This window comes from Actinia tenebrosa, unplaced genomic scaffold (assembly GCF_029948245.1).
Source record: "Actinia tenebrosa isolate PJP-AT-01 unplaced genomic scaffold, QUT_ActTen_1.0 PGA_scaffold1__47_contigs__length_23844297, whole genome shotgun sequence".
Classification (NCBI taxonomy): domain Eukaryota; kingdom Metazoa; phylum Cnidaria; class Anthozoa; order Actiniaria; family Actiniidae; genus Actinia; species Actinia tenebrosa.
In genome coordinates this window covers 23,032,015-23,059,979 of record NW_028292578.1, presented here as the reverse complement: position 1 = coordinate 23,059,979, position 27,965 = coordinate 23,032,015, and the positions used below count along the sequence as shown (strand labels likewise).

At 38.2% G+C, this 27,965-nt stretch overlaps 5 protein-coding genes and 1 pseudogene across 6 annotated transcripts in view; 3 read left to right on the top strand and 3 right to left on the bottom strand.

The window, feature by feature from the left end:
- The first annotated feature begins 399 nt into the window (after positions 1-399).
- On the top strand, positions 400-1,339 carry LOC116305588 (uncharacterized). Its single transcript, XM_031715527.2, has one exon. It carries the CDS (start codon positions 503-505, stop codon positions 1,175-1,177), a length of 675 nt encoding a protein of 224 aa, XP_031571387.2. The 5' UTR covers positions 400-502; the 3' UTR covers positions 1,178-1,339.
- A 7,495-nt stretch (positions 1,340-8,834) lies between these two features.
- Positions 8,835-14,201, top strand: LOC116286712 (ZP domain-containing protein). The gene is made up of 8 exons (XM_089032650.1): positions 8,835-8,956; positions 10,536-10,904; positions 11,600-11,713; positions 11,805-12,016; positions 12,158-12,311; positions 12,656-12,884; positions 12,966-13,255; positions 13,640-14,201. Exons 1-8 carry the CDS (start codon positions 8,896-8,898, stop codon positions 13,852-13,854), a joined length of 1,644 nt encoding a protein of 547 aa, XP_088888776.1. The 5' UTR covers positions 8,835-8,895; the 3' UTR covers positions 13,855-14,201.
- Positions 14,159-20,166, bottom strand: LOC116286711 (cryptochrome-1). Its single transcript, XM_031693283.2, has 9 exons — positions 19,814-20,166; positions 19,288-19,482; positions 18,707-18,983; positions 18,167-18,307; positions 17,813-17,983; positions 16,991-17,131; positions 15,560-15,711; positions 14,869-15,077; positions 14,159-14,498 (listed from the first exon to the last, which is right to left on the bottom strand). The coding sequence occupies exons 1-9, from the start codon at positions 20,038-20,040 to the stop codon at positions 14,401-14,403; spliced, it is 1,611 nt and encodes a 536-aa protein (XP_031549143.2). The 5' UTR covers positions 20,041-20,166; the 3' UTR covers positions 14,159-14,400.
- A 360-nt stretch (positions 20,167-20,526) lies between these two features.
- On the top strand, positions 20,527-23,891 carry LOC148910130 (dynactin subunit 3-like). The gene is made up of 6 exons (XM_089032664.1): positions 20,527-20,676; positions 20,811-20,895; positions 21,220-21,306; positions 22,392-22,450; positions 22,736-22,795; positions 23,197-23,891. Exons 1-6 carry the CDS (start codon positions 20,566-20,568, stop codon positions 23,281-23,283), a joined length of 489 nt encoding a protein of 162 aa, XP_088888790.1. The 5' UTR covers positions 20,527-20,565; the 3' UTR covers positions 23,284-23,891.
- On the bottom strand, positions 23,877-26,209 carry LOC148910129 (ZP domain-containing protein-like). The gene is made up of 4 exons (XM_089032660.1): positions 26,070-26,209; positions 25,492-25,720; positions 25,105-25,388; positions 23,877-24,576 (listed from the first exon to the last, which is right to left on the bottom strand). Exons 2-4 carry the CDS (start codon positions 25,692-25,694, stop codon positions 24,368-24,370), a joined length of 696 nt encoding a protein of 231 aa, XP_088888786.1. The 5' UTR covers positions 25,695-25,720; positions 26,070-26,209; the 3' UTR covers positions 23,877-24,367.
- A 1,422-nt stretch (positions 26,210-27,631) lies between these two features.
- LOC148910128 (spliceosome RNA helicase Ddx39b-like) overlaps positions 27,632-27,965 on the bottom strand; it is a 5,360-nt pseudogene continuing 5,026 nt past the window's right edge. Inside the window, exon 8 of the transcript XR_016120331.1 lies at positions 27,632-27,697. The product of XR_016120331.1 is annotated as a spliceosome RNA helicase Ddx39b-like (transcript). The remainder of the gene's footprint in view (positions 27,698-27,965) is intronic.

Here is a 27,965-nt window from a genome sequence, read left to right as displayed (position 1 = left end):
GTACCTCTTAGCTTCCCCCTCGATTAGCTTCCCAATAAATGATTTTCACTATAGATATCAAACGACAGTTCTCGGAACATAAGCGGTAACTTCAGTAGACACGTCCGACTCGGAGAACCCATTATTAAGCAAACAGTCTAGTTTCTTTATGTCAAAATGTTCAGTATTATAATAATAATAATAATAATAATAATAATAATAATAATAATAATAATAATAATAATAATAATAATAATAAGTAGATTCTTCCGAGGTATCGCGAGATGTTCGTATCCATGCTGGTCCCATAGTTCCTTCATAACTTCCATGTAGCCTTTCTTACGATTTCCATCCATAGCTTCAGGTGCATTAGACTTTACCATATGTTGAGCTTTCCTAAGATCAACATTGGCAAGGAAGTCTACTGAAAGCAAGATGGCAGGATGATCAATTAAGTCATGAAGGCTGCTTTGCATGGCTTAACAAGTGGGTAAGCGCTCCTACCCATTGTGTTGCAGGCATTATGGAATTGTACGAACAGCTAACCCCAACGAGAGTCTACTCCGCCTACAAGACGGGAACAACAGACAAGAATAATGTCACATGCAGGATGTGCGGCGAGGGTTCCGAATGTCTGGCACATGTACTGGCTGGATGTCCGTCTCTTGCACAGTCCAAGTACCTGGATAGACACAACGCTGCTTTGAAAGTGTTTTTCTTTGAGATGCTAAGAGATCTCAAACTGGCTGATAGTACACCCCCATGGTTTTCTGAGGTCAAACCCAAACCACTCTACAAATCAACTGACGCTGAAGCATACTGGGATGTACCTGTATATGCTGACCACATGTATGTACGATCTAACCGTGTGGACGCGCGTTTCATCGATCACAATAACAAGAAAGTACTCATGGTGGAAATGAGCTGTCCGTGGGTTAACAACCGAGAAAAGAAAGACAAAGAGAAGACGAAGAAGTATGGAGCACTTAGACTTGAGCTCACAAAACAACACCCAGGATACACGATCTTGCAAGTGAACCTCATTTTGGACGCTCTTGGAGGATGGTCTAAAGAGATGGAGCCTGAGATGAAGAATATCTTTGGAGTAAGATACAAAGATGTATTACTCAGAATGCAGAAAGCGGTATTAAGCTGCACAGTGAACATTGCAAGAACATTCAAATTAATCACATCTTAAGGACATTTCAAACATTCCAAGTATTTAAACTGCATCTTAAGAACATTAATAATTGGTTTTAAGTGATTGTATATATTATTAATCCTGTCATGCTGGTAGGTTACGAAATTACGCCCTATCTAGCTTACCTAATTAGCATTCAAACGTGTTTACTGCTGATAATAATAATAATAATAATAATAATAATAATAAAGAGTATTTTATATAGCGTCAATATCGCCTGGCTTCAACAACGCTTTACGATATATTGATCATAAGAAAAGAAATTTGGGTAAAACTGAAAAGTAGGTTTATATTTGAAGCTTAAATCAAATTTATTAAAAATATTAGTTTAGATTGATCATTAAACTTATCTAAAAATACAATAATATACATTTCATTCATTACACTTCATTTCATTTCAAAATATTACATTTCATACTACATATTGCATATAAAATTTCAATATAAACTTTATGTACACAGATCAAAAACAGTCATCAAGGAAAGTAAGAATTTAATATTAAGAACATATTTGATAAGATGCAAACAACTATCTTTTTTTATAGAAACAATCCCTGCCAATACTTATATTTATAAAAAGGCATCTTAAAGAGCATTGTTTTTATATGAAGAAAGGTTTTGAAAGAAGAAAGAGAATCACACTGTCTTCTCTGGAGACAATGAATTCCAGAGATGAGGGGCAGCAAAAGAAAAGGTTCTCAGAACATAGGTTTTAAGATTGTAGGTCTTTTTAACAAGAGTGTTAGACGAAGATGATCTCAGAGAGCGAGAAGGGATATAAGGGCAGATCAAGTCAGAAAGATATGAGGGCGCAGATCCATGAAGGGCTTTGAAGGTTATTAAAAGTATTTTGAAATGATGCGCTGTTCAACAGGCACTGCCAGTGCAGATCATAGAGGATTGGCGTGATATGGTCTTGACGACGCGATAAGGAAACAAGTCGAGCAGCTGAATTTTGGACGAGCTGGAGTTTCCTTAAAGAGTTCTTAGGCAATCCATATAATAAAGAATTGAAAAATTAAACGAGCCTTACCTGTAAGGTGAAGTTTGATTGTGATTCTACCAAATCCAAGGTGACGCGCTGAGGGTTAACATGAGATGCACACGTGCTGCCGTGGATGCTCAGATTTTTAAATGTTGTGGACACGATATAGAGAAAAAACGGGTAAAAAGCACGGGTGGGAAAACAGAATAACTCTAAGGGAGGGCATGTTAACCCTCAGCGCGTCACCTTGGATTTGGTAGAATCACAATCAAACTTCACCTTACAGGTAAGGCTCGTTTAATTTTTCAATTCTACCAAATCACGGTGACGTCACTTCCGGTTAACATGAGACTTTAAAGCAATTATTGTGGACACAACCACTATTGACAAACAAAACAAAACTTTATTATGACAATAACAATTTATCTTAATACCGCTGCAGCAAAATCAGTAAGCACAGGTTTATCATAGAATGTCTGGAAAGTTGAAACTTGAGACCATCCTATGTGCTTCAATATTTCATCAGTCGGAATCATCTGGCTTGCTTTGGATGTAGCAGCTGCTCTGGTGCTGTGAGCCTTGAACTTTGTTGTATCAACACCACTTGCTTGGAGGACAGTTTTAATCCATCGACCTATAGTACTAGTACTAACTGGTCGATAAGGCTTCACGTAGGATATGAGCAGTCGTGAATTGCCTTCATTACGTACACTCTTTGTCACTTCAAGATAGTGTCGAAGAGTGGAATAAACACAGAGTTCCTGTTTAATGTACTTCTTAACAATAAACGATGCAAAAATCTTTCCCGGTCTGTCTTGCTTGACATGATCCCGTATGTAGAACTAATAATAATCTGCATTCTCTTTCATATCATCAATATCGAGAAATGATAATGTCTGACATCTTTGTCCAGATGTGAGTGCTAGCAAAATAACTAGTTTGAATGTGAGTTCCTTTAATGAAAGTTTCTCCAACGGCGACAATAGCTCTATGTATTTCAGTACTGGGTTGACATCCCAAATCTCCTGATAACGAGGAGTAGGTTTGACAAAATTAAACACTCCCTTCAAATAGCGTACAACAAAGGGGTGATCAGTAATTGTGTAGTGAGTACCAGGAAATTCAAAACCCATTAAATAGTTCGACAAAGCCGAACGTGCTGTATTAATTGTGGAATAGGATAGCTCTTTGATGTGTAAACTGTGCAGAAACTCTAACACGTCATTGATATTTGGGCGCAATGAATCAACTTTCCTCTGTAGACAAAATTCACCCCACCTCCTGATGTGAACATCATATTGCTTCTGTGTACTTGGTCTCCATGAGGACATGAGGACATTGGTAATGTCCTCAGAAATGCTGCATTCAATGAACTGTTGCCTGATACCTTGCATGCCATGAGTTGCAGTTTGCGGCTCAGCGGATGAACATCTCCATGAACTGGATGGCAAAGCACTTTCCTGGTGACAAGGAACATTCTGGGCCGATGGATCAGGAGACTTAGAAGCCTTGTAAACCAAGCTTGTGTGGTCCACAGAGGTACTATGATGGTCACTGTTGCTTTTTCCAAAAATATTTTTTTGGAGACATCTACTGATTAAACAGAATGGTGGAAACATATAACTGGTAGTGAACTGGGACCAATTCACAGTGAAAGCATCTACATAGGTTGCACAGGGATCTTGTTTCCAAGAAACATAGGTATTCGTTTGATGGTTGATTCGACTGGCAAACAGATCAATCTCAGGGACCCCATACAACCCACAGATTCTGTCAAATAGAATAGGATTCAGCTGCCATTCTATCCCATCCTCAAAATGGCGCGACAGTGAGTCTGCAATAGCATTCAGCTGCCCCGGCTGATAAGCCGCTGAGAGCCAGAGGTGCCGACTGATGGCCCATAACCAAATGTCCTTAGCAATCTGAGTGCATTCCTTACTCTTACAACCTCCCATAGCATTAATATAGGACACTGTGGTAGTATTGTCAGATAAGATCCTAATGTGTTGGTTGGATACTGATTCAGTTTAACTGCGAGCATCTCCAGGACATTGATATGATATTTCCTCTCCACTTGGGACCATAGACCTTGGGTTTGACTTTGGGAAGTCCAAGCACCCCAACCCACAGAAGATGCGTCAGACGTAAGAATCATGGTTGGGATACCATGCACAATGTTTCTCCTTGCAGCAGGGAGGGAACTGACCCACCATTCTAATTCTTGGAGACTTTCCCTGGAAAGGGACATTTTCTCATCAAAATCCCCTTGGGTAGCTTTTAGGGACACATCCTTGTCCCATTCTAAATTTCTATAATACAGCGGGCCAAAACTCCACCCCAGAAAATGTTGATACCAAAGTTCCTATCAATGATGCAACTTCCCGAATGGTATATGCCTGTCCACATAAATACTTCTGACACATAAGGACAATTTTCTCAATCTTCTTTGGGGTCAAACAAACTGTCATGGTGTCAGAATTTAACACGAAACCCAAAAACTCTAATGACTGTGTAGGATTGAATATAGACATGCTTGGGTCAATGACAAAACCTAGACGAGTAAACAGCTGAGCTGCATGTATGGTAGCCTCACGACAGGCATCTTCAGTATCGTCCGTGAAGAAAGAGTCATCAAGATATCCCAGACAATTATGTCCATATTGAGTTCGTAAGGTGGAAAAAACAGGTTTGAGGACCTTCGTAAAAATACGTGGACTACTTGTCAACCCCATTGGTAGGGCCCGAAATAGAAACAGGTATCCCCTCCATGCAAACTTGAGAAACATTCTATAGGCAGGAGATATTGGTATGGAGTAATAAGCATCTCGCAGGTCGATTGAAGACATAAAACACCCAGGCTTCATTAATTTGATTGCAGACTCAAGCGTGTCCATTTTAAACTTATGGTAAGTCACTGATTGGTTAAGGGACTTTAAATTGAAAATCATTCAGTAGGTATTAGAAATATAGGTGAAATAATCTCCCCACGTTCTGACTGACATCGTTCAATAATTTGCTTTTCCAAAAAGGTGTCAATCTCTCTATCAACAGCTTGTTGTTCTGTCAATGTGAATTTGAATTCTGGGTGTAAGGAACTTGAAGAGCCAATTGATGGCATAAGAATGCAATCAAACTCAAGTTCACAATTAGACACACATTGTAAGACAAAGGGGTCCAAGGTAATTGTTTTCCATTCCTCTAAACAGTGTTGTAATTGGCCAGCTCTAAATGGTGTCTCTGACCCAATAATAGCATGAATTTGAGTCATGTAACTAACCTGAGCTCTGGAAATTATTGACGAGATTCTTTGTCGGTCTGAGTGCGTTGTCTGGCTCCTCCCCTCCTGCGGTAGGAGCCTCTCTCTCCTAAAAAAGACCTTGAGCCATAAGCTCTGCCATCTCTTGAAGATGAAGAGGATCTTTGCCGGCTTAGGTTCAGTTCTGGATTACCTGCCAAGGCAAGGACTAAAGAGTGTGCAAGAACAGACTTCATCTCTCCTGTTGCCTTCTCGCAGGCAGACATCATGGCATACATGGCAGTAATAAAATACTGTTGAGACTTCTGAAAAGCCCTATCTGTGGCTTTGGTATTCTGGCTTAACTGATTCCAAACAGCTCTATTGACTTTGGGCGAGACCAGCAATTTGCAATTTTCTGGTCGAAGATATTTTGACATCAAATCGTCGAGTTTTGACTTGGGTAGCTTTTCTTTAACCAGTTCCTCCACCATGGTGGCTAAATTAGAATCAACGGCTGGCCCAGTCTTATCTGATGTAGAGAATTCATCTGCAAGATTGTCGAAACCAGAAGTGGTATTACCCACATAATCGTCGTTGACTTGTGACGAATCCCTGTCCTTTTCTCCTGAGGAAACGCTGTGTTCAGAATCTGAATCGTCAACAGGTCCAAGCTGCTCCTGAATCTGATTAGTGATCTCCTGTTTGAATGTGTTGAACATTCCCAACATCTCATCTTTCCAAGATGGCGGAGGTGAACACCTCGTGTCGTCCGCCATGAAATAAATTTACTGGAAAATAAACCAGTAGGGAGCAACCATTAGTTTATTCCAGCAAAATAATGAATATTTCGCAGAACTAAGGTTGCAACTCGGGAAACTATAACTTTCTTTCCCAAAAACCGCCTAGGATGCATAAATTTCGGCGGTGTAAGTGAGGCATGAAGCACTCGACTTACAATCAGATTCGCTTGGACGGAGTTTGCATCATAAATATGACTTGAAAAATCTAAAACGAAAGAAGATAAAAGAAGATAAAGTAAAAATATCCCAAATCAAACTTCTTACCTAATGAATGAAGTGAAAAATATTATCGATAAAGTCTCCACAACTTCGAAGGATTCGAAGAGATCCGAACTCCACGGCTAAGCTTTGTGTACTGAGCATCCACGGCAGCACGTGTGCATCTCATGTTAACCGGAAGTGACGTCACCGTGATTTGGTAGAATTACAATTTACAATTACTCAACTTTGACAGCTTTGTTAGATGTCACCAATGAATGGTTTTTGAATATTGATAAGGGTCTTTTAAATGGAGTCATCTTTATAGACCTCAAAAAGGCCTTTGACACCGTGGATCATCAAATTTTACTGGATAAGTTAAGACTCTATGGTGTCTGCCAGTCAAGTCTAAATTGGTTTAATTCATATCTTACAGACAGGAAACAAAAGCTTTTCATTGAAGGGGTACTGTCAGATAGCTGTGAAATCAAATGTGGTATACCACAGGGATCCATCTTAGGCCCGCTATTATTTATTCTTTATGTTAATGACCTTCCAAATTGCAATCTTTACTCAAATGTGAGAATGTATGCGGATGATACTAGTCTTTCTATTGCAAATTCTAATGAAATTATCTCAGAACAGCAAGTGAATCGTGACTTGCGTGAAATACACACATGGCTTAAAACAAATAAGCTAAGCCTAAATGTGGTCAAAACTAAATACATGATTATGGCTAGTCAATACAAGATAAATCATCTTGAACATGAATTTCAAATCCAAGTAGATCAAAACTCCCTTGTAAAGGAAACAAAGTATAAATATTTTGGAGTTGACATTGACTTGGAAGGATCATATAGAAAATATTGCTATGAAGGTCTCTGGAGGGATTGGAGCTCTAAGGCGTGTAAAGCATCTTGTACCATACGATACATTAATTACAATGTACAACTCTCTTATACTACCATATTTCGATTACTGTAGTGTTGTGTTGGATGAGTGACATGCTTCAGACACTTTAAAATTGAGCTGCTAGAGTAATAACAAGTTCGAATTATGATAGAAGATCAATAGAAATTCTGTGTGAGCTCAAATGGGATAATCTTGAAACTCGAAGATATAAACAACTTACAAAAATAATATATAAATCATTAAATGGAATTACTCCACATTATTTGACTCAGGTTTTTAGTAGCACAAAATCTGTGCATTCTTATAATCTGAGAAACTCAACTTATAATGTGACGGTACCAAAACCATATACTGAAGCTGGAAAAAACAGCTTCCATTACAGGGGGGCAGTTCTCTGGAATAATTTGCCCAATCGTACTAGAGGGCAACCAAATCTTAAATTTTTTGTAAAAAACTTAGAATAATTTTATTATTAGTATTATTAAGCTATTTCTAGTAGATTGTAGTAAATTAGAGCATTAGGATATATAGAGTAATTTGAAAATTTTGTACATATTATTTGATCTAATTATTTATTATTTGTTATTGTATAAACGGCTCTCTGGAAAAACATTTTTATGAAGAGATTCCGTATTGAAATGAAGGTTATGTATGTATGTATATATGTACAAAAATCAAGTTTCGAGGAGATGAGGATCTAATATGCTCATCAAGAGAAAGCTTATTATCAAGAATAACACCAATGTTGCGAGCAGCAGGAGAGGGAGAAATATCAGAACCTGAAATGTGTATAGAATCAACAGCAGGTCTTGGTCGATGACTATTTGATAAAACAAATATCTCAGTTTTATCTGAATTCAGCTTTAGCATATTTTTTGTCATCCATTTCTTGATGTCAACAGCGCATGCCTCAACCGCGCGCCTGGCGGTTGAGGCAGGCCTCCAGGTCTGATATAAAAAACAAATATTTGTAATTACAGGCTTTCTGAAATATCTAGATTTCTCTACGGCAATAATTAATATTATTTTTTAATTATTTTTGGCATTTCTTCTCGTGACCTAATTTTTCATGAAAGAATTTCAAAAGATTAAATGATAATAAATTGGGGAAAAAAAGGGTTGGTTGGTATTGCGTCGTTAATTTTTACCAGTATCAGAATCAGTATCAGTTCTGTTCCATTATTAACAGCAATTAGCTGAACAACGGGGACTCTATTCTATTCGAGATTAAAGTTCTTGAAAAGAAGTCCTTTGAAGGCTTTTCTGTCTCTTGTCTTTTTTAGAAGAAGCTGCTCTACAGAGCTTGGTGTTTCCTAGTTACCGAATTCTCTTGGCATTGACCTAGTTTGAACTAATTAAAGACGCAAAACAAATAGACTTCCAATATTGTCCCTCGTCCAATCAGAAACGTGTATAGAAATATATCACGTGATATTTATCCAATCAGAACTCGTTCAACTTGAGGCGTGTGCCAACATTATCTGTGATCAAGAAACAAGGAAGCATATCCTTGCACGTCCTGACTGCCAACAAGTTTACGACAAAGAACATAATTTTCTTATCAGAATTGAATTCCGTCCCAATGAAGCTGTTATTGCTCCTGTTGGTGATCTTGTGCTGCATTGAGATTGTTTATTCCTCAGGTAAATGTAAAAGTGAGATGGAAAATATGCAACCTGCTCAATTGACAAGTATATGGTACGGTAGCTGCATATTTGATAGACGCTAAGGTCATTAAAACTTAGTTGTGTCCACCAAATTGAACTCCACTAGGAACTGCTGCAAGGGTTCTATGGCAGTATAATATATATATACAAGTATATAAAAAGCATAGCAAAAATAATGGGATATCCTCTCTGATATTTTTTCGAGTTGTCTATCACTTGGGCTTACTGAAAAAAATATTAGGGAGGATATCCCGCGGTGTCTGATATACTTTTGATATACTTGTATGTATATTTGAAACGGCCATAATTTTTGCAAATGGCTGTGTATATATATATGATATCTCATCATTGTAATAAACTTGTGACTACGTACTTTGTTTGTGCCGGTCTGAAAATGAAATTGGTTAATCATGAGAAAGCTCAAAAGCTATTGTATGGTGTTTTTTTTTTTTGATCCATAGCAGTTTATTGAATATTTACAACATAACATAGCATCTCATTTGATATTTACAAGAATTTTGATTTCGATAATTTCATGATTTTTTTTTTTTTTTTTTTTTCAAAAAAATAAAACAGATAATGCAATAAAATACATACATACAGTTAATTATTCAAAACAGTTAATTATTCAAGGGGGTCAAAAAATTTCCATAACGGTTTCCATTTCTTTTTATGTTTATCTAATTTGCTTGAATCTCTCGCTATGATAGATTCACACATAAAGGTAATCTTTAATTGTTGGTGTGAGTTCTTTAAGCTTGCAAAGAAACATATAATGCTTTGCCTCAAGGATGATAAGATTTAAAAGCTTGTAATATATATCATCTTTCTCAAAGACACCAAGTAGAATGCTATTTACATTTAAAGTAAAAGGTTGAATGTTATTTTTAGTTAAAAAAGTAATAATATCGTTCGAAAACCTTTTATAATTGTACATTTAAGAAATATATGTTCAAGACTATCCACTTTTTCCTTACAAAAACTACAAAGTGGAGAATCTATTTTTCCAATTTTATGTAAAAAAGTGTTTGTAGGTATTATTCTATTTAAGATCTTATATTGAAATTCTCTTAACCTAGTTTCTATAGTAACTATAAAAGGTAACGTATATATGCTCTTCCAGTTCAAGGATTCCTCACTTTCAATGTCATATTTCAATTTTGCTGTTGGAGGTTCAGCCTTTTTTGAAACAAAGAAATCATAAATTTTCTTTGATTCTAACTTTGTAAGTTCAATTTTTTCAGAATCACAAATAAGGTATTTCATATTTTGATTCAATGGGTACGTAATATATGGTACTTGGGATGAGTTACTTTTCAAATGTTTTCGCCATTCCTGAGGCATTGCATTTTGCAGACTTAACATTATATAAAATTCCAAAGCTGTAATCTTTAATTGAAATGTTTTATTTTCCAATTTCAAAGCACCATTGGCATCAAATAGATGTCCAACTTTTTGTATGCCTTTTGCAAACAGACCTTCCTCAAAAACTGATTTTTTATCGATACAGATATATTTATTATTCCAAAGAATTGTATGGTTCGTTTTTTTTCAGAATGCAGTAGTTACACGGTGCTAAATGCACACGATCGTTCACAACGAGTATCAAACGACGGTAGTGCAGTTCAATGTGACAGCTCACTCACCAGTGGATGGTACCGGTTCATGGGTAGTGCTGGGAATGCTATGCCAACATCGTGTGTACCAACACATCGATGTGATACTCATGCCTCTGGGTGGATGCAGGGTTCTCATCCCACCCAAGCAGAGGGTATCGTGACCCGTAGGGTGTGCTATCATTGGAGTAGTAACTGCTGTAACTGGAACAACAATATTCGTGTCAGAAACTGTGGAGGGTTCTACGTGTACGAGCTTGTCAAACCTACAAACTGTCAGCTTCGTTACTGTGGGAATGGCGAAAATGGTAAATGGGGGGGGGGGGGGGGGGGGGGCACATACCCTTGTTAATTTCTATCTTTTTTTCTTTATTCTCGACTTTCACACCCCCATAATGCCTTGCGTCTTTGGGGGGTAAGCAATCAAAAAACTGTCCAAAATTGAAAGGTTTCTCAATTGAATTTATACTATACCTGCTTTTATCTGTACAATACTGATTATCAGTTTATTCCAAGTTATTTTTGCGTGTACAGATCATCAAGAGTTTTGGTCTTACAGAAAATGTAGTGACTTACAAAAAAATGTTTAAAATTTACCTTAAACGTCTTCAAGCTTCTATCTTTTTCTATTTTTTACTTCTTCATTTTATCTTTGGATACCAAACAAGGTATTGTCAACATTGTCTGATCGGCCTTCAGCAAAATAAGTGGGTTTTTACCCTCTGGTTACTCCCCAAAGACGCAAAGTATTATGGGAATGTAAAAGTCGAGAATTACCTAAAATTCGAGGGAAAGTTTTCACGAGTTTATAGAAAATAGATGGTAAATCTGACAGATAATACTAGTTTAAAAATGCAAAATGGATAGCTATGCAACGCATTTACCTTTATCCAATAAATACTGGAGAGCAACTATTTAGCCATCTATAGATTGCGTAAGTATTTAGCAAATAGATCTTAATCTGAAAATTATTATTGGTGTTTGCTTCCTTTTCATGCTTCAGCATGCAGCAGCAGTCCTTGCCGCAATGGTGGAACATGCCATGACTTACGATCAGGAATCAAAGATTATCGATGTGAATGTCCGCATGGATTCACCGGACAACAATGCGAGACAAGTAAGTGCATATATCAACAACCAAAACCAAATGACAATTCGTTCAAAGAACGAACATGTCCTAATATTACGTTTGATCAAACGTCTATTAGATGTGACAACAACTGTGACCTGTGGTGAAGACTATATGCAAATAAACCTGACCAAAAGACACTTCCCTGGTGTCGACTGGCGCAACATTCATTTGAACGATAAATCCTGCAGAGCGACAATAACACCTAACACTATGAATCTGCGTACTCCCCTTAATGGCTGTGGAACGATATACAGAGAGCATAACAACAAAATAGCGTTCTGGAACGAGGTATGTTGACAGAATATTCTATTATGTATAATCCATCCATCCACTAGCCACCCACCCGTCCACCCATCCATCCATCTATTCATCTGTTACGCCCAAAATAAAATAATGTATTATATTTTGTGTGGTCATTAAACTATTTAGGTCAGTAATGATGGGCGTGGACATGGTCCTGGAAATGGATCAACAATTACACGAGGCAATAACCTTGTCATTCCATTCTACTGTGAGTACGGACGACAAAAGATTGTCAGTACAAGTTTCAGTGCAGCAAAGAAGATAGTCTACGCATCTGAAGGTGGGTAGTTTAGTGTGTAGTGTAGTCTATGTGTCTGAAGGTGGGTAGTTTAGTGTGTAGTGTAGGAACTGCATCCGGTACCTTAATGAAGGTATCCGTGAAGATATCGGTGACGTCACTTCCGATGTTTTCCAGCTCATTTTAACGCGCGTTGCAACAAGTTCTTGTTTGTGAATGTGTCCATATAATAATAAGAAAATTACACGTTGGCTTGAAGATATGAAGATAATCTTCTTGTGTTGAAAAATATTTTCACCACTCGAAGATATAAACTTCATATCTTCGCGCCACCGTGTAAAATCCTCTATGTATCAACTTATTAAAGCTGTCGAATTTTTTCCCAGGATCATATGGCAACTTCACGTTCACCATGGATCTCTACCAGACTTCTAGATATTCAACACCTTACTCACCTTCTGCTTACCCAGTGGTTGTCTACCCAAACCAGCCTCTGTGGGTTCAGTATGAAGTCAAGAATACCAACGCTGATCTGGTCGTGTTTGCTGAGAATTGTCGTGCTACGCCTTCAAATGATCCCAATGCGTCCCCACAGCACGTGTTTCTACAGAGAGGGTAAGGAACCAACAAGAATAAATGTGCGCAAATAATTAAATCTCCTATAACTAGATAACTAGTGTTGGTTATCACTTACAGGTGCATTAATGATCCAACCATGGTCTACTCGTACGACCCGTCCAGTCGTGTCCAGCGCTTTTCCGTCAGATCGTTCCGTTTCGTGTATTCCAATTCCTTTTATGTGTATCTACACTGTGAGCTGATTGTCTGTCATCGTAACACAACCAACTCAAGGTGCGCACAAGGTTGTATCAACGGATCCAGAGTACGTCGAGAAACTGCTGACGGCTCCAATGCGCATGACTTGTCTGCTGGACCGTTTAGAAAAACAAACGAAAAAACTGAAACTGCAAAACGAGCTGAAGAAGGTAAATTATAGTTAGTCGTAATAATAGACTTCTATATCTATCGGAAAGAAATATCTTATGCATTAAACTCGCGATTTTATTGCTTGTAAAAATGCGTTCCAGTTTTATATTTTACGAGATGGCACATTTTTGGAAGAAACAGCCTCAATAAACTCTTGTTACTTTACGAGTTTTAGCGCATTTTCAACTTAGCAGTTATAGGCACACGCCACAGTTTTATACATATAGTATTTTGTTGTCTTACCCAAGAATGTAAGACGACGCAGATCCAAATCCCAAGGATTTCAAGGATCTCACTTCTAGATCTAGTCGATGTTTTTTTTCAAACCACTCGACTAACGTTAACAAAAATCTCCACTTACAGTTAGTTGTCTTATTCACCAGGGTCATCCAAGGCGAGCTTGGCTCTGATTGGTGGATTGTCTGCTGTTGGTGGACTTTTCCTTCTCGTTACCATTCTCCTCTCGGTCAAGATGTTACGTAATCGTCGTGTACCTGCCAACGTGACCCGTCCTCCTGTTACCACTGCTGACGTCACTGTCAACTTTTATGAGCAACAAGGAGTGGAACAGGACGAAAAAGTGAAGAGCAACGCATAGATTTAGTCATAGATTTAGTGGTTGACTTTCCCCTTGATTGGAAAAGTTAACAGCTATGTTAAGTCAAAGCTAATCATGAACTATTATTGTGATTCTAGTGAAGCCAGTTAACTGCTAAGCTTGCCACGGGAAGTGTAGAATAAAGGTAAAAATATATATCCACTTAAGACTATTGACATCAACCATAGTAAGAGGTTCTCAGTAAGGTGATAATAAGGCATAATCTAAGCTATTGCTGTTATTAGTGAAATGACGTAAACAGATAAAAGATTGAGGATAAATACTTCAAGGTCTATCAACCATGGATGTACTATGCATGTTTTAATAAACAATAACCAAGAAATTAATATCCAAAGCCTTTGTACATTTTTAACATTAAATATGAATTCAGATTCAATTTTTTCATGAGAGGGGTGGGTTGGGTGTAGTGCTTCATGACGTCACGATCCAGTCACGTGATGTGTGTCACGTGCTAATAGTCTCTCATGGATGAATCAATAACCAAGGAAAAAAGACGTTGGTGTAAATTGAGTTCCAACAAGAGGCTTAAGTCGTAAAGTCTGTTATTTTTCTAACTTTCTTTGCAGTTTTATCGTCTTTGGAGGTGCTTTTTCGTTTCGAGGGAGACGTTTTGGTCGCTTTTTCTGAAACATTAAAAATAATCATCCCTTTTACTCAAGCATTTCTAAAGGCCCGTGCATACGGAAGATTCTGCGTTGCCTTGATATCCCCGCAAAAAATTGCACTCGAAAATCCCCGCAAAAAATCGCTCGTGTGAACGAGCCTTAAGACACCTTTTGAGTTGATGATGTGAGTAAGGGCCTGACTGATAAGAGGAATCATGCGCGTTTAGTTTACGACACAATATAACCCTAGAGAACAAAGGCAATCTGACAATACAAAAAAAAACGATACAACTCAAATCCACAAGCACAATGCACTCAAAGAGTAGTAAACAAATAAATAACACTTAAGTTACAAAAATAAATTAAAGTATTAGCAAAAATAACTGACCTGGATTACTTTCTTTGGACCCATACTTTGCTTCCCTTGCTTTCTTCATTCTCGCTAGATTTTTGGCTACGGCTTTGCTATGTTCGATGATAGGACGAGGATAGTCCTTACCGATCATACATCCAGCCTTCTCTTGTACGTTCAGGGGAGAGTTCCATGGCTCGTAGATGTACTTGGCGGGGAAACGCTTCAATATGGGAATATATTTCCTGGAAAAATCGAGGGAAATAAATTACGACTTTTTATTTCAAGCATACTTATTTATCTTTTAACTTTATGCTCAAAAACGAAATACTGCAAAACCAGTAAAAAAGTTGCAAGCAAAATTTCAGAACTTGCACCGCCTGAGGAACCCCAATATTGAAGCATGTTGTTCTACTTGGAGAAAAATTTCTTTGTGCTTAGAAAAACTGATGGACGTGCCGTGCAGTGCGCGTTCAAGACTGGATAAGTCTGAGCCTCGCGCGCTGTTCTTCGCATGCACAGATGACGATATTGGATCATTTCTAGTAACAGAAATGCTAGTTTAGACGCAAAGCTTTCGATGCGTTTTTGGTGAGACGAAAAGGTTGCGTTTCGAAAACGTGTGGAGGTGACAAATGATGACGTGATTTTTCCCCCAGTTTAGAAATATCCTCCAGCTCGCACTTCATTCCCAACGTTAACCTTGTGTCGTATGGTTCATACTGACCTGATAAAGTCACCGTTTGGGTCCGTCTTCTTGCCAAAAGCCACAGGACTATAAACCCTGAAATACGCATGAAAAAACGCGCTGGCAGACAGCCACATCCAGTTGCCAGCGTTCAGACTCCAGTCATGGTCGATTAGGAGATTCTCGAATACCTAAAGATATAATGGAATATTGATTTATATTATGTGACGAGAAGGGTAGTCTTGAAATAACAGTGTTGTCTTAGAGTCACGAAGAAACGTCATTTCTGGTGTGAAGCCATTTCACTGCAAGCCGCGCCGTTTCCGGTAGGAGTCCACTTCACTGTTATTGCAAACCGTACATACCCTGTGGGAAGCCACTTTAGTGTTACTACAAACCGCACCGTTACCCGTGGGAAGCCACTTTAGTGTTACTGCAAACCGCACCGTTCCCCGTGAGAAGCCACTCTAGTGCTACTGAAAACCGCACCGTTCCCCGTGGGAAGCCACTTTAGTGCTACAGCAAACCGCACCCCACTTTAGTGTTACTGCAAACCGCATCGTTCCCCGTGGGGAGCCACTTCAGTGCTACAGCAAACCGCACCGTTCCCCGTGGGAAGCCACTTTAGTGTTACTGCAAACCGCACCGTTTCCAGTGAAAAGCGTGCTTTAGTGTAATAGCAAGTGTTTCACTGCAAAACGCACCGTTTTCAGTGGGAAACCACTTCAGTGTCACTGCACCGTTTCTGAGAACGTCCTTTTTTGCGTTACAGCACAGTGCAACCTTTCGGACGGTGAAGCCAGTTTACTGTCACTGTGTAGTACGTCCTTTTCTGAAGGAAGGCATCCTAGTGTGGCAATATAACTACATAACGTTTAAGTTACGTTGACGTATTTTTGCCAAATGTACCTAATCCACTTGAGCATACTACTCTTCCCAGTAGACCGAGGTAGTTGTGATTTTTTAATCGCCTTCGTAGCGTCTGTTATGTTATCCGCAAGTACATTTCAAATCGACCACGTGATGCCAATGTTGTACCACGAGGACAAGTTTTTTACACCACGTGATCAAAATTCAGTCAAGTTTTAATCACGTGGTGTAAAAAAACTTGTCCACGTGGTGCAGCATTGGCATCACGTGGTCGATTTGAAATGTACTTGCGGATAACATAACAGACGCTACGAAGGCGATTAAAAAATCACAGTTACCTCGGTCTACTGGGAAGAGTAGTAATGTTTCAGAACATGTGTCATTCTCTTGAAAATAAGGTTCTAATCATGTGTCTTCTCGTGCACAACCATTAAACAAAGAAATGATACTCTAGGGAATGACACGTGGTCTGAAATGGGAAAACAGTGGATTAGTTCTATTCCGAAGCAAAACCACTAGAATTCCTATATTATAGACAAGAAACTGAATAAACCATAAAGAACAGAACCATAAAGAACAGAAGCAACGTGACTTAACTACCTTGAGGCCTTCCTCCCAGCTGATCCACAAGTCACCTCGGGTTAGAAAACATGCTACAGCATGGCGTGCTAAGTGATGGATCCAGCCTTCTCTTCTTAGTTTAGTCATGATAGCATCTATGAAGGGGTAACCAGTTCGAGCCTGTACTCAAAAAAAAAAACTGCTTATAACCAATACGTAGTTATAGACTTTTTACAGCAATCACTCCCTGTAAGGAGCTCTTCCTCGAGGTTTGCTCCACACACACTACTACTGCATTCATTATTTACAACACACCGTCAATACTAAACTCAAATGTTGATTTTTATGGAGGGAGAAAAACCAGAGAGAAACTACACAATGGTGAGAGTCATAACATGTCTGGATATAATGCTGGTCGAAGAGAAAATGGCAAAAGATAAGAAGTGTGTCTTAAATCATCCTTGATTTATGCAGGGACCATTTGTGATGTGCCCCTGAGCCCTCTAAGCCCTGACCATGTTCCAGAGGAAAATCCCTGAAATTCATACCCTTTCCGGAGTAAGATTGCATATTAAAAAACCTTTTCTGGTACTTGTGAAAATAGATATCCTGTTCCAGAGAGGAGAGAGTGTGATTTCATATACCCTGTTCCAGAGTAGAATCGCTGAAAACCATACCCTGTTTGGCAGCACATACCCATATAGCGAATATAGGGGTGTGTTCCCTCAGGAAACCCTTAAAACACATTCACATATGATGGAGAGTCTAAGGAAGCTACCCACGACCACACCTGTGTAAGGTGGCACACTAGTTAGCAGTATATACCACCCATGTTTACCATTGATTTCATTTCCAACATACCTCTTCCCAAGCCTTCAGATATTCATCATTCTTATCCCAAGGGATCTGTAGACATACAGGGTTTCCCTCCATTCTGTTAAAGTTTGGAATATTGTAGGCACAAGTAGTAAAGAACTCTCTCCACAGTAGCTGGCCATACAGAGAAACAGGAGGCTGGGAATGCTTTTTAGCCTAAAAAAATTTTTTAACAAATTTTCTTCATGCAATTTTTTTTTCTAATTGTCAATCTTCCTTAAGACATGACATAATTTCCATAATTTCCAAAATTTTCAAGACTTCCTTATCATTATTAGTATTTTCATTATCGATTGTTAGTATTTCAAATAATTCAATGATAATATTAGGATACAGTACCCTAGAGTAGATGTCGGAAAGTTGAACATAGAACAATCTTGCTGACAGACAACCAAAAGTCAGGTAGGGACTCAGAACTGTCGTACTAGGTTCAAGAGAGTTTGGTGAGGTATTTGGTTTTTCAAACTTGCACACCCAATCCTAGAAAAATAATACAAAATATAAGATGGTAGATACAGGTACTTACAGTATAAATATATATATTTGATTCCATACTTTAAAATTTTGAAGGAAAAAAAAAATTCTGCGTGTCATAATCAAAGAAAGAAAGAAGGTAAACTATTATGTAATCAAATGAGCAAAATATGGTTTGCAATTTTAGGACATAGACCAGTTTAGTTTTCACATGAGTGGGAAATGAATGGTACTTTCTTTCTGGATGTACACCACAGAACATAAAGTAGCGTCTCCTAAACAGCCATTTTCAGTCTTTCATTTTTGGTTTCATTCCCCTACGGTCCATTTCTCCAGGGCTATGACTCTGCTGTGTCATTTCCCATTCATAACATGGAAAACTGCATAGAAAGGTATAAAGATTACCTCTTTAGCCATGTACTCATGCATTCTTCTCAAAGCTTCTGTTTCTCCACCTGGATATAAAACCTCCTTTGACTCATCTGGAACTGTAAGTCCTATCTCTTCTAGTGTTGGCAGACCATACAATCCATCATGATCATCTTCAATGGGTGTCTTACATACTCCAACATCAGTTTCCTCGATGGTAGGTATTGGTGCCTCAGGAGGTCCGAGGGATGAAATTACAGCTTGAAAACTTTTGTATGTTGAAGGAGCTCTGCCTAGGTTCTTGCCTAAAACACTGAGATAAAGAAAAAAATGAATGCTATTACAACTGTAGAAACAAATGACTCTTCTGTTTTCCCAGCAGAGGAAAATAAATATTCTCCCACACTCATTTAAATTTCTTTTTCAAATGATAATTAATATACACGAAATGAAAACCTGAATGTTATGAGGGGTAGGGCACTGGCCATGGTCCTCTGTACGCCAACTACAGGACTAAAACGAATAGCCAGTCATTGGACAATGTCCAGCCAGAATTGTACTGCTGCCTAACTGGCCATTTAGGTTATGGTAATCAAGTCATGAAATCTATGACTTACTCATCGATATTGTAAAGTGTGTGAGAAACTTTCTGAACCACATCTACACCAGCGCCATTTGCAAGCTTGATAATCTCTGCATCTCGTTGTCTCGCTGGACCATCTGTGTCAACTTCAAATGTCAGCTTGGTAATATTCCACTCTTTGAAAAGCTTTGGGAATAGGACTGTGGGCTTGCCCCTTACCACAAATAACCTAGAAAACAAAGAGAATTGACAGGAATATTGTGATGACGGAGAACACCAAGGTAATCAAGAAAAAATGTTTTGATGCCCTATTTAGCAATACAAAGCACGTAAGAAGTGAAGAAAGCACGAAAGACAAGCTATAAGGTGTCAGAACTTTGCTTAGTTCACTAAACTCAATAATAATATCCTATCCTTCCTAATCTTTTACTTCTTTACTCTCTCCCTCTCTTGTCCTTGTTTATTCTCCGTATTTTACAAGCTTATTTATTGAACTTGGTATCATATTCTATCCGAAATACTCCAGTGAAACAGTATCATTAAGGTCTACAAATATATACCTTGAATTCAGTTTCCTCAAACTCCTGTCAAGATCTTCCAAAGACTGCAAAACAAACCGCCATCTCACGACCCCAATATTCCCATGTTGAACATCATCCGAATCCAGGACATAAATAGGCCGAATATTTACACTAGATTCAAAGGCTTCCTTCAACGATGGATTATCATGAAGCCGCAATCCCTTACGGAACCAGTGGATAGTATTATGTGCTTTTTTACCCGCCATTTTTCATTTATTATTCTTATTTTGTTACGTAACGCGACTTTTGTCCTGCGATCCGCCATCTTGGACGTGAGTCTCTGGGAGACTAAGCTCTAAAGTAATCCCGCGTATGACGTCACTCGTATTAAAACACGACTTCCGGGTCCACAACGAAAAGCAGTTCTATAAAGATCTTTTCTTTACTTTTTCTTCGTAACAAGACTTTTTGTTTTTGTACATTGAAATCCTTTTTTTGCTTAATTTTAGCGGGTTTTTGTAAGCAATAAGCCTGAAGCGAGATGACGTTTTACCCCCGTCTCTAGACCATAATCCTTTTCACACTGCTTTTGTTCTTTAATTATGACTATTGTTCCTGTATTCTCTAAGGAATTAAAAATTTTAATATGAAAGAATTTTAAAAACTATTATGGTATAGAGTCAGGGCTATAGCGTCATCTCGCATCAGGCTTATTGGACCCGAAAATACGTCACAACAAAGCTATACACCGCTGTGTATTATAGATCGCATGCGCGTGTTTACGATTCAAGATGGCGGACGAGAAGGGAGAGGTGTTGACCATCCTTGAACGACGAATCGACGAGCTAGAATCAAAAGTCTTAAGCAATGAAGAAGATTTGAAGAAATTTCAAAACGAATCGGTAAGCTAGGATCACTTTTCCTAAATCAAAATCTGAATTTTCTAGATTTTAAGACGACCATAAAATCTCGTATTGATATTGTCTTACTCTATAAATTGGTGTGATATTTGCTTTGGAATAATTCTTGTCAACAGTGCTTAGATACTCTGGTACGAGTTCAAAATGAACTGCAGCGGTTGTCTACGAAATATTATCGAATATCAGAAACATGGAAAAAGAGTAAGTTTAGCCTAGAGTGAAGTCATTAAACCCGTGAAATAGATATTAGACAAACACACTTTAGTAGACCTTAATTCCATTGTTTTCTCTTGTGTGTATTTGACTATTACACGTTGACTAATAATTTATATTTCACGGGTTAAATGCCTTCGCTCTATATTGGTTCAATAACTTCAAAAATACAGTGTGCAAGTAAAAATAGTCTTTCCCTTGGTGGGAAGTTGTTGGTCAATTTAGTATACAACATCTTCAGCTGTTTACAAATAAAATGGAATCTGATTTAGATTACTATTGAATTGAATCATGCTGTAATTTTTTCTTTAGTAAAGGAGCTGGAGAACTATCTATCCACAGAGTTCCTGGAGAGAGTTGCATTAAGTGATGATGTCAAGGCAGATATCATCATAGCAGGTGACTATACATGGAATATTTGATTCTTATGCTGCTAAGGTTTTTGTTCGAGGGCCTAATTTAAAAACATATTCATGCAATGTCTTAATTATTGAAGCATGGATGCACTGCTTTTCGCCAATGAAACCCAGGTCTGATTTCCAGGCAGGCTTTGGGGAAGCACCAGTGGCGTGCGCTGCTAATGCGCCACCTCTCACCAATGCGGCCCGAGTTCGAGTCCTGCCGATCTCGATGTCGTATGTGAGTAGAGTTGTTTGTTGGTTCTCTCCTGTGCTTCGAGGGTTTTTCTCTAGGTTCTACGGTTTTCCTCCCTCCTCAAAAATCAACTTCTAAATTCTAATTTGATCTTTGGGCTTTCACCTAGTTTGGAGCCTAGCTCTGTTGTGATTGTCCCACGCTGTGATACAACAGTGGAAAGCTTTGTAGGCTCAATGTCATATGTGAGTAAATGTAGAGTAACTTGTTGGTTCTCTCCTGAGCTTTAAGGGTTTTCTCAAGGTTTTTTGGTTTCTTTCCTCCCTGTAAAGCTTGAATACAAGCCTCTGGCTCAGGAGACTTAGCAATCATTCCCTGCATTTATTGTTTTTTTTTCAACATTTGATTTACCAATAATATTGTATAAAATCGAAGGTGAAAACCAGTTGCAATCATGCTGTGAAAAGCTTCATGAAATCGAGGACCTCAAAAAAATTGTGAGCACAGAACCACTGAAAGGCATTATTATTATATATATTATATTATTATTATTATTATTATTATTATCATAACTTTTTTCTCTTTGATAGTACAGTAATTTTAAGTTACCATTTTCCATATTTTACTGCTTTATCTAACAATCTCTTTGCTTTCATTTTCCTCTAAATATTTTATTGTGTTAATTTTTCTCTTTCCCATTTATGCCATTTTTCATTTACCTTTATTACCATTTGTTGTGATATCCAGACTATCATCCTTTCATACTTTATCTTCAGTTGTTGGAATTAATTGCTATCATGTTAATATTAATAAAGAGAAATGAATGAATGAATAAGTGGAAAAGTACACAATGCACTATTTTTGATGTCATTGTTGTTAATGTTTTGCAGATCTTCCTACCTTGTCTTCCAAGATGCAGCCATTGATCAAAGTTCAAATCAACCACCAGGTATGTCACAACAATGTAGTACCACAGGAACCCCAACATTTGTACCCCAAAGTAATGCCACAGGGCTCCCAATAGACCCTTTTAGCTTGCACATAATATTTTCCCATTTTAAACCACGTCATTTTAAACCACATGTCAAGAAAAACACGATCAAACCATGGCATATGTGCACGCACATTAAATTAAACAAATTCACGTACGCTTAGAAAAATAAAATAAATAAATTACATTTGTTTTGTTTTTCTTTAGTAATTCTGTTTGAATAATATGTTTTCTGTTTGATAGGAAGAAACAGAACATACAAGTTCACAACTTAACAAGCTTCTTTCCCATTACAACAATATTGTATCCTTTCAGTTCTTGGTATGTTAGTATGTGAACAGAGAGAATGGAGAGTTCAGATCAAATGCTTCCCAAAATATTTTCTGTTTTTTTTCTCTATTTTTTATTCTCTCTCATTTTTTGTCTCTTGCTGTTTATTTTCTTATATATTTGAAACTTCTCCTATTCCTTCCTTCGTTCGTTCGTTCCTTCCTTCCTTCCTTCCTTCCTTCCTTCCTTCCTTCCTTCCTTCATTTGTTACTTTCTTCCTTCCTTCCTTCCTTCCTTCCATCATTCCGTTTCGCACAAGTCTTTCATTCATTTGTCAATTATGCAGTCACACCCTTTAATCATCAGACAGTATTAGTTACATGTAAAGTAATCCATAAGTATTCTGTATGTTCTCCTTGACCAACCATCCACAGGTTTCCATGTTATCAAAGCAATTCATTGAATGGGATAATATCTTAACAAGAATGGAAGTAGATCTGGACACCAAACCTTTAGAATAAATTATTCATCAAATATCCAAGCCTTATAACCTAGTATAGTAGAGTGCAAACACTATAAGTGTGCAACATAAATACCACTAAATACTGCTAAATTATGCTAATCCTATTGTTTTTTATTGTTTAATTTAATTTACTACTAAATAGTGCAAAGTGTTGCACACTTTTAGTGTTTGTACTCTAGTTTAAGGAAAATACTCACAAATTAAGGGGTTTGTGGGGAGATGTGGGATGGTTTATTTAATGTATAGATTGAGATTTAAACTTCTGCACGACACTCAAAATAACAATAAATATTAACCTTTGAATCCATGTTTTTATCATTGGAATCAAAATCGTGTGAAAATTGTTTATCATCTTGTTTCTTACTGCAGAAAGTTACGTTTAGGTATACAATTCAGTAAGAAAACTAGTTGTAAAAGACAAAGTTTTGCTGTCATCTTGACAACAGTTTTCATACAACCTGATGATGTTGTCGAGAAGACAGTGAAACGTCTTTTACAACTTGTTTTTTCACTGAAAAGTTACTAAAATTTCAAATTGTAAACAAAATAACTAGTTTCCTTTGAAAACAAACTCAAAGATGGAACAATAAATATGGCTTTACCTTATCACTCTTTATTTTCCTTTATAATTAAAATATTAAGGGTAAAAAAGCTACTTTTCACAAACATATTATTATAATAATATTTTATCTACAACCTACAGACTACGTAAGAAATTTAATGTAAAATCAAAAACTGTAGCAGAAAAAATCATATGCAAATATCATCATCGTACATTTTTAGAAAGTTACCATTAGTTTTATCTCATATAGAAAACCTTTGGTAACACTCTACAAAGCCTAACACACTAAAATTGTCTGCAAAATTATGCTATGGATTATTCCCATTATTTCTGAATCAAAGCTTAATGTTATATCAGTGTTTATAGATTTGTAGGAGAGGAGAGGGAGAAGGGGATAGCCCCTCTAAAGGGTACACAAGGAAAAAAGACTAGACAATTGACACATGACAAGGATAGGAGAGCCCTATTTTGTGTTTAAGGTATAGAACAGTTTTCTCCCCTCCTTTCTCATGCTGTCAATCTAGATTTCACTTTCATTCTTCTCGTCGCTGTCCACGTTTACCTGCTCATACGAGTTGACAGTAACATCCAGAGCGATGCTGGTTTGTTTGTTGTTTTGGCCACGCCTGCGGTTACGATAGACTATGACCAAGAGGAGTATTGTGAAGAGTAAGAACAACCCGCCAATGCCTCCTAGTCCACCAATGAGTTGCTTGGACTTTAATAATCCTGTCAAAACAGGAAATCAAATTATATTTTTACACAAACTCCTAATGGGCATTGATTTACAGACCTCAATAGACCTGGACCAACAGACTTAGAGGGCTAGACCTACTGACCTTGATAGACCTGGACCAACAGACCCAGAGGGCTATAACTACAGACCTTGATAGACCTGGACCAACAGACTTAGAGGGCTAGACCTACTGACCTTGATAGACCTGGACCAACAGACCCAGAGGGCTATAACTACAGACCTTGATAGACCTGGACCATCAGACCTAGAGGTCTAGACCTACTGACCTAGATGCTAGACCTACTGACCTTGTTAGACCTAGTCTAATAGACCTACAGACCTGGACCAACAGACCCAGAGGGCTATAACTACAGACCTTGATAGACCTGGATCAACAGACCTAGAGGTCTAGACCTACTGACCTTGATAGACCTACTGACCTTGATAGACCTACTGACCTTGATAGACCTGGACCAACAGACCCAGAGGGCTGGACCTAGAGCCATTTACTAAGATCTTACCTTGTTGATTGTTACTCTTATCGTTGATCTTGCCTCCTTTCAATGGTCCAGCAGACAAGTCATATGCTGTGGAGCCGTCAGCAGCTTCTCGACGTACTCTGGAGCTGCTGATACAACCTTGTGTGCACCTTGAGTTGTTTGTGTTACGATGACAGACAATCAGCTCACAGTGTAGATACACCAGAAAGGTGTTGGAATACACGAAACGAAACGATCTGATGGAGAACCGCTGGACTTTACTGTTTGGGTTGTACCAATAATTCATGGTTGAGTCGCGCACGCATCTGTCAAAAGAGTAAAATGTCTTATCAGGTGTTTGAATATCAGTTTTAAGTTAAAGATGTCAAAGATTTGTTGACACTAAGCTGAGGTGAGTGAGTCCCTTACCCTCTCTGTAGAAACACATGCTGTGGAGTCGCATTGGGATCATTAGAAGGCGTAGCACGACAATTCTCAGCAAACACGACCAGATCAGCGTTGGTATTCTTGACTTCATACTGAACCCACAGAGGCTGGTTTGGGTAGACAACCACTGGGTAAGCGAAAACTGAGTAAGGTTTTAAATAGCTAGAAGTCTGGTAGAAATCCATGGAGAAGGTGAAGTTGCCATAGGATCCTGTGAAAAAGAGATCAAGAACTTCAACTGGATTTCATACATTTCAAAAATCATATTTTCGCAAGTTTTGAACTCAGTTCCTTTAAACTTCCCTGTCGACAATAATTGTAATCTGCTCTTTCTAGGTTCGGTGGTTCGGTGTTTCGGGGGCTTTGGTCATGCCCCCCCCCCCTCCCCCCCTTCCCAATTCGGAAAATCCTGGATACGTCTCTGAGGTGCTCATCTTGGTTTTTATCTGAGTTCTCCACTTTCCTCCCTCCGTAAAATCAACATTTCCTAATTCCAATTTAACACAACTTAAGGACGCGATGTTCTGCGCAAGACAATAATTTCCATCAAATTCCAATACCTTCAGACGCAACCACTGTCTTCTTTGATGGTGAAAGGACGCACTGACAAAACGGCTTCGTTCATACGAACAGAAGAACCGTAGGAGAAGATTTATGTCACGTGTGATAGTCACACCATTCACTACTGATTGGTAGGCGGTTGTCAGTCTTCACCTGCGATTCATACATACAATTTACGATAACTTACGAATTTCTCGCGCGCTGATTGACTATACGAATTTCTGGCGTGCTGATTGGCTATACAAATTTCTCGCGTGCTGATTGGCTATACAAATTTCTCGTGCACTGATTGGCTATACAAATTTCTCGCGCGCTTATTGGCTGTAAAAATTTATCGCGTGATGATTGCCTATTTCTCATCAATGAAGAGGACAGACACAAAAAACTGATGTCAATTTGTTAAAATACGCAATGTATTTGGCTGGTCAATGACAATAATTTATACTGTGGTGATAACAAGTTTATTTTCCATAAATACAAAAAAGTTAAACCGCTCACGGTACGCCGGAATCGTAGAGTTGGAGTAAAAACAATACACGTTCGAAACAACGGTATGGGTTACAAACGTACGTGTTTCACACAGTTTCTATAAGAGTTCAAGTTCCCTTCTTATTCGCTAGGGTTTTTTTCTGCTGAAGATACGATCAATGATTTACCTCGTTCCAGAATGTGATTGTTTTCTGGTTTTCGGTGTAACGTTCGTACCACATCGTCCAGAGGTGGCAGCGAAGTCTCCTTGTGCCGAGGGTGTCTTTGTCGCTCTAACATGATGGGTCGTTCAGCGTGCAGATTACGGGGCCAATCAATGTCAGAGAAGTACGATCCTCCAAGTCAATTTTGCATGTAATTCTCGGCCGCAAGTTAACATTGTTTTAAGGGTCTGGAATGAAATGTGGCCTCATTAACGGTTGTGGTTGATATAAGGTTGTTTGTTGGTTGTAGTGTAGTTGTGGGGATGGTGGTGGTAGTCGTGGTAGTGGTGGGGTCATAAATGGTAAGGATGGTGACGTAATAGACCTCTTCGACTTGGGCGTAATGTTTCGCCATTTCAGACCACGAGTCATGACATTGAGAATAAGATTCTTTATTTGAGAGTTGTATCCATATTCATTGACTTCTCATGTGCAACCATTAAACAAAGAAAATAATACTCTAAGAGAATGACACGTGGTCTTGAGAATAAGATTCTTTATTTGAGTTGTATCCCTATTCATGTGTCTTCTCATGCCTTCATGCCGCTAAATAAAAAAAATATTCTCAAGGGAATGCATGGCACGTGGTCTGAAATTATATAAAAAGCACCAAATCTGTGCTCACTTACTTTGATTCACATTGTCTGCCACTGTATCCCTTGGACAAGAGCAGTAATACCAGTCACGACTACCCCCGGCAAGTAAACACCTCCGTTACGGACAAGGGTTATTGTTCAAAACGGAATGCAATCTAGATTCAAAATGAATAGGAATCTCTCATATAGAATAGCATATTTCCATTAACCGGACTAAAGGGCATTAGTTGGGTATCAACTGTTGTGTCATATACCTCTATTGGTTACTACTTACTATTCTGAACACTGTTGCCCAGTGTATCCATAATGACACGAACCGTACATCTCCTCTATTAAACCCTTTAATTGAAAAAAAAAAAAAAAGTAACAAGTGCCTCAGTTGACGACAAGGTTCTGTTACAACGGGTACATCCTATGATGAACAGGGCCGCAACCAGAACTTTTACAGGAGTGTTAGCACATCGAAAAAATCGGCCCATTGATCGTTTCTTTTTTTATTATTATTCATCCCGAACGGAGTCAACTGAGTGTGCGTAAACTAGGGATCTTGTCAGGGAGTTTCACAGGCAATAATTTTGCAAGGGCCAAAAATAAAAAAAAGGTAACA

Coding starts and splice junctions, on each gene's coding strand:
- LOC116305588 (XM_031715527.2), top strand. CDS start 503: ATGGAATTGTACGAACAGCTAACCCCAACGAGAGTCTACTCCGCCTAC.
- LOC116286712 (XM_089032650.1), top strand. CDS start 8,896: ATGAAGCTGTTATTGCTCCTGTTGGTGATCTTGTGCTGCATTGAGATT. Junction 10,905..11,599: donor CTGTGGGAATGGCGAAAATG/GTAAATGGGGGG, acceptor TTCATGCTTCAG/CATGCAGCAGCAGTCCTTGC. Junction 12,312..12,655: donor GATAGTCTACGCATCTGAAG/GTGGGTAGTTTA, acceptor ATTTTTTCCCAG/GATCATATGGCAACTTCACG.
- LOC116286711 (XM_031693283.2), bottom strand. CDS start 20,040: ATGGCGGGTAAAAAAGCACATAATACTATCCACTGGTTCCGTAAGGGA. Junction 18,984..19,287: donor ACACTTTACAATATCGATGA/GTAAGTCATAGA, acceptor TCTTTATCTCAG/TGTTTTAGGCAAGAACCTAG. Junction 18,308..18,706: donor ATGAGTACATGGCTAAAGAG/GTAATCTTTATA, acceptor TTATTTTTCTAG/GATTGGGTGTGCAAGTTTGA.
- LOC148910130 (XM_089032664.1), top strand. CDS start 20,566: ATGGCGGACGAGAAGGGAGAGGTGTTGACCATCCTTGAACGACGAATC. Junction 21,307..22,391: donor GGCAGATATCATCATAGCAG/GTGACTATACAT, acceptor AATGTTTTGCAG/ATCTTCCTACCTTGTCTTCC. Junction 22,796..23,196: donor TTTCCCATTACAACAATATT/GTATCCTTTCAG, acceptor AACCATCCACAG/GTTTCCATGTTATCAAAGCA.
- LOC148910129 (XM_089032660.1), bottom strand. CDS start 25,694: ATGGATTTCTACCAGACTTCTAGCTATTTAAAACCTTACTCAGTTTTC. Junction 25,389..25,491: donor CATGTGTTTCTACAGAGAGG/GTAAGGGACTCA, acceptor CTCTTTTGACAG/ATGCGTGCGCGACTCAACCA. Junction 24,577..25,104: donor TAAGAGTAACAATCAACAAG/GTAAGATCTTAG, acceptor CTGTTTTGACAG/GATTATTAAAGTCCAAGCAA.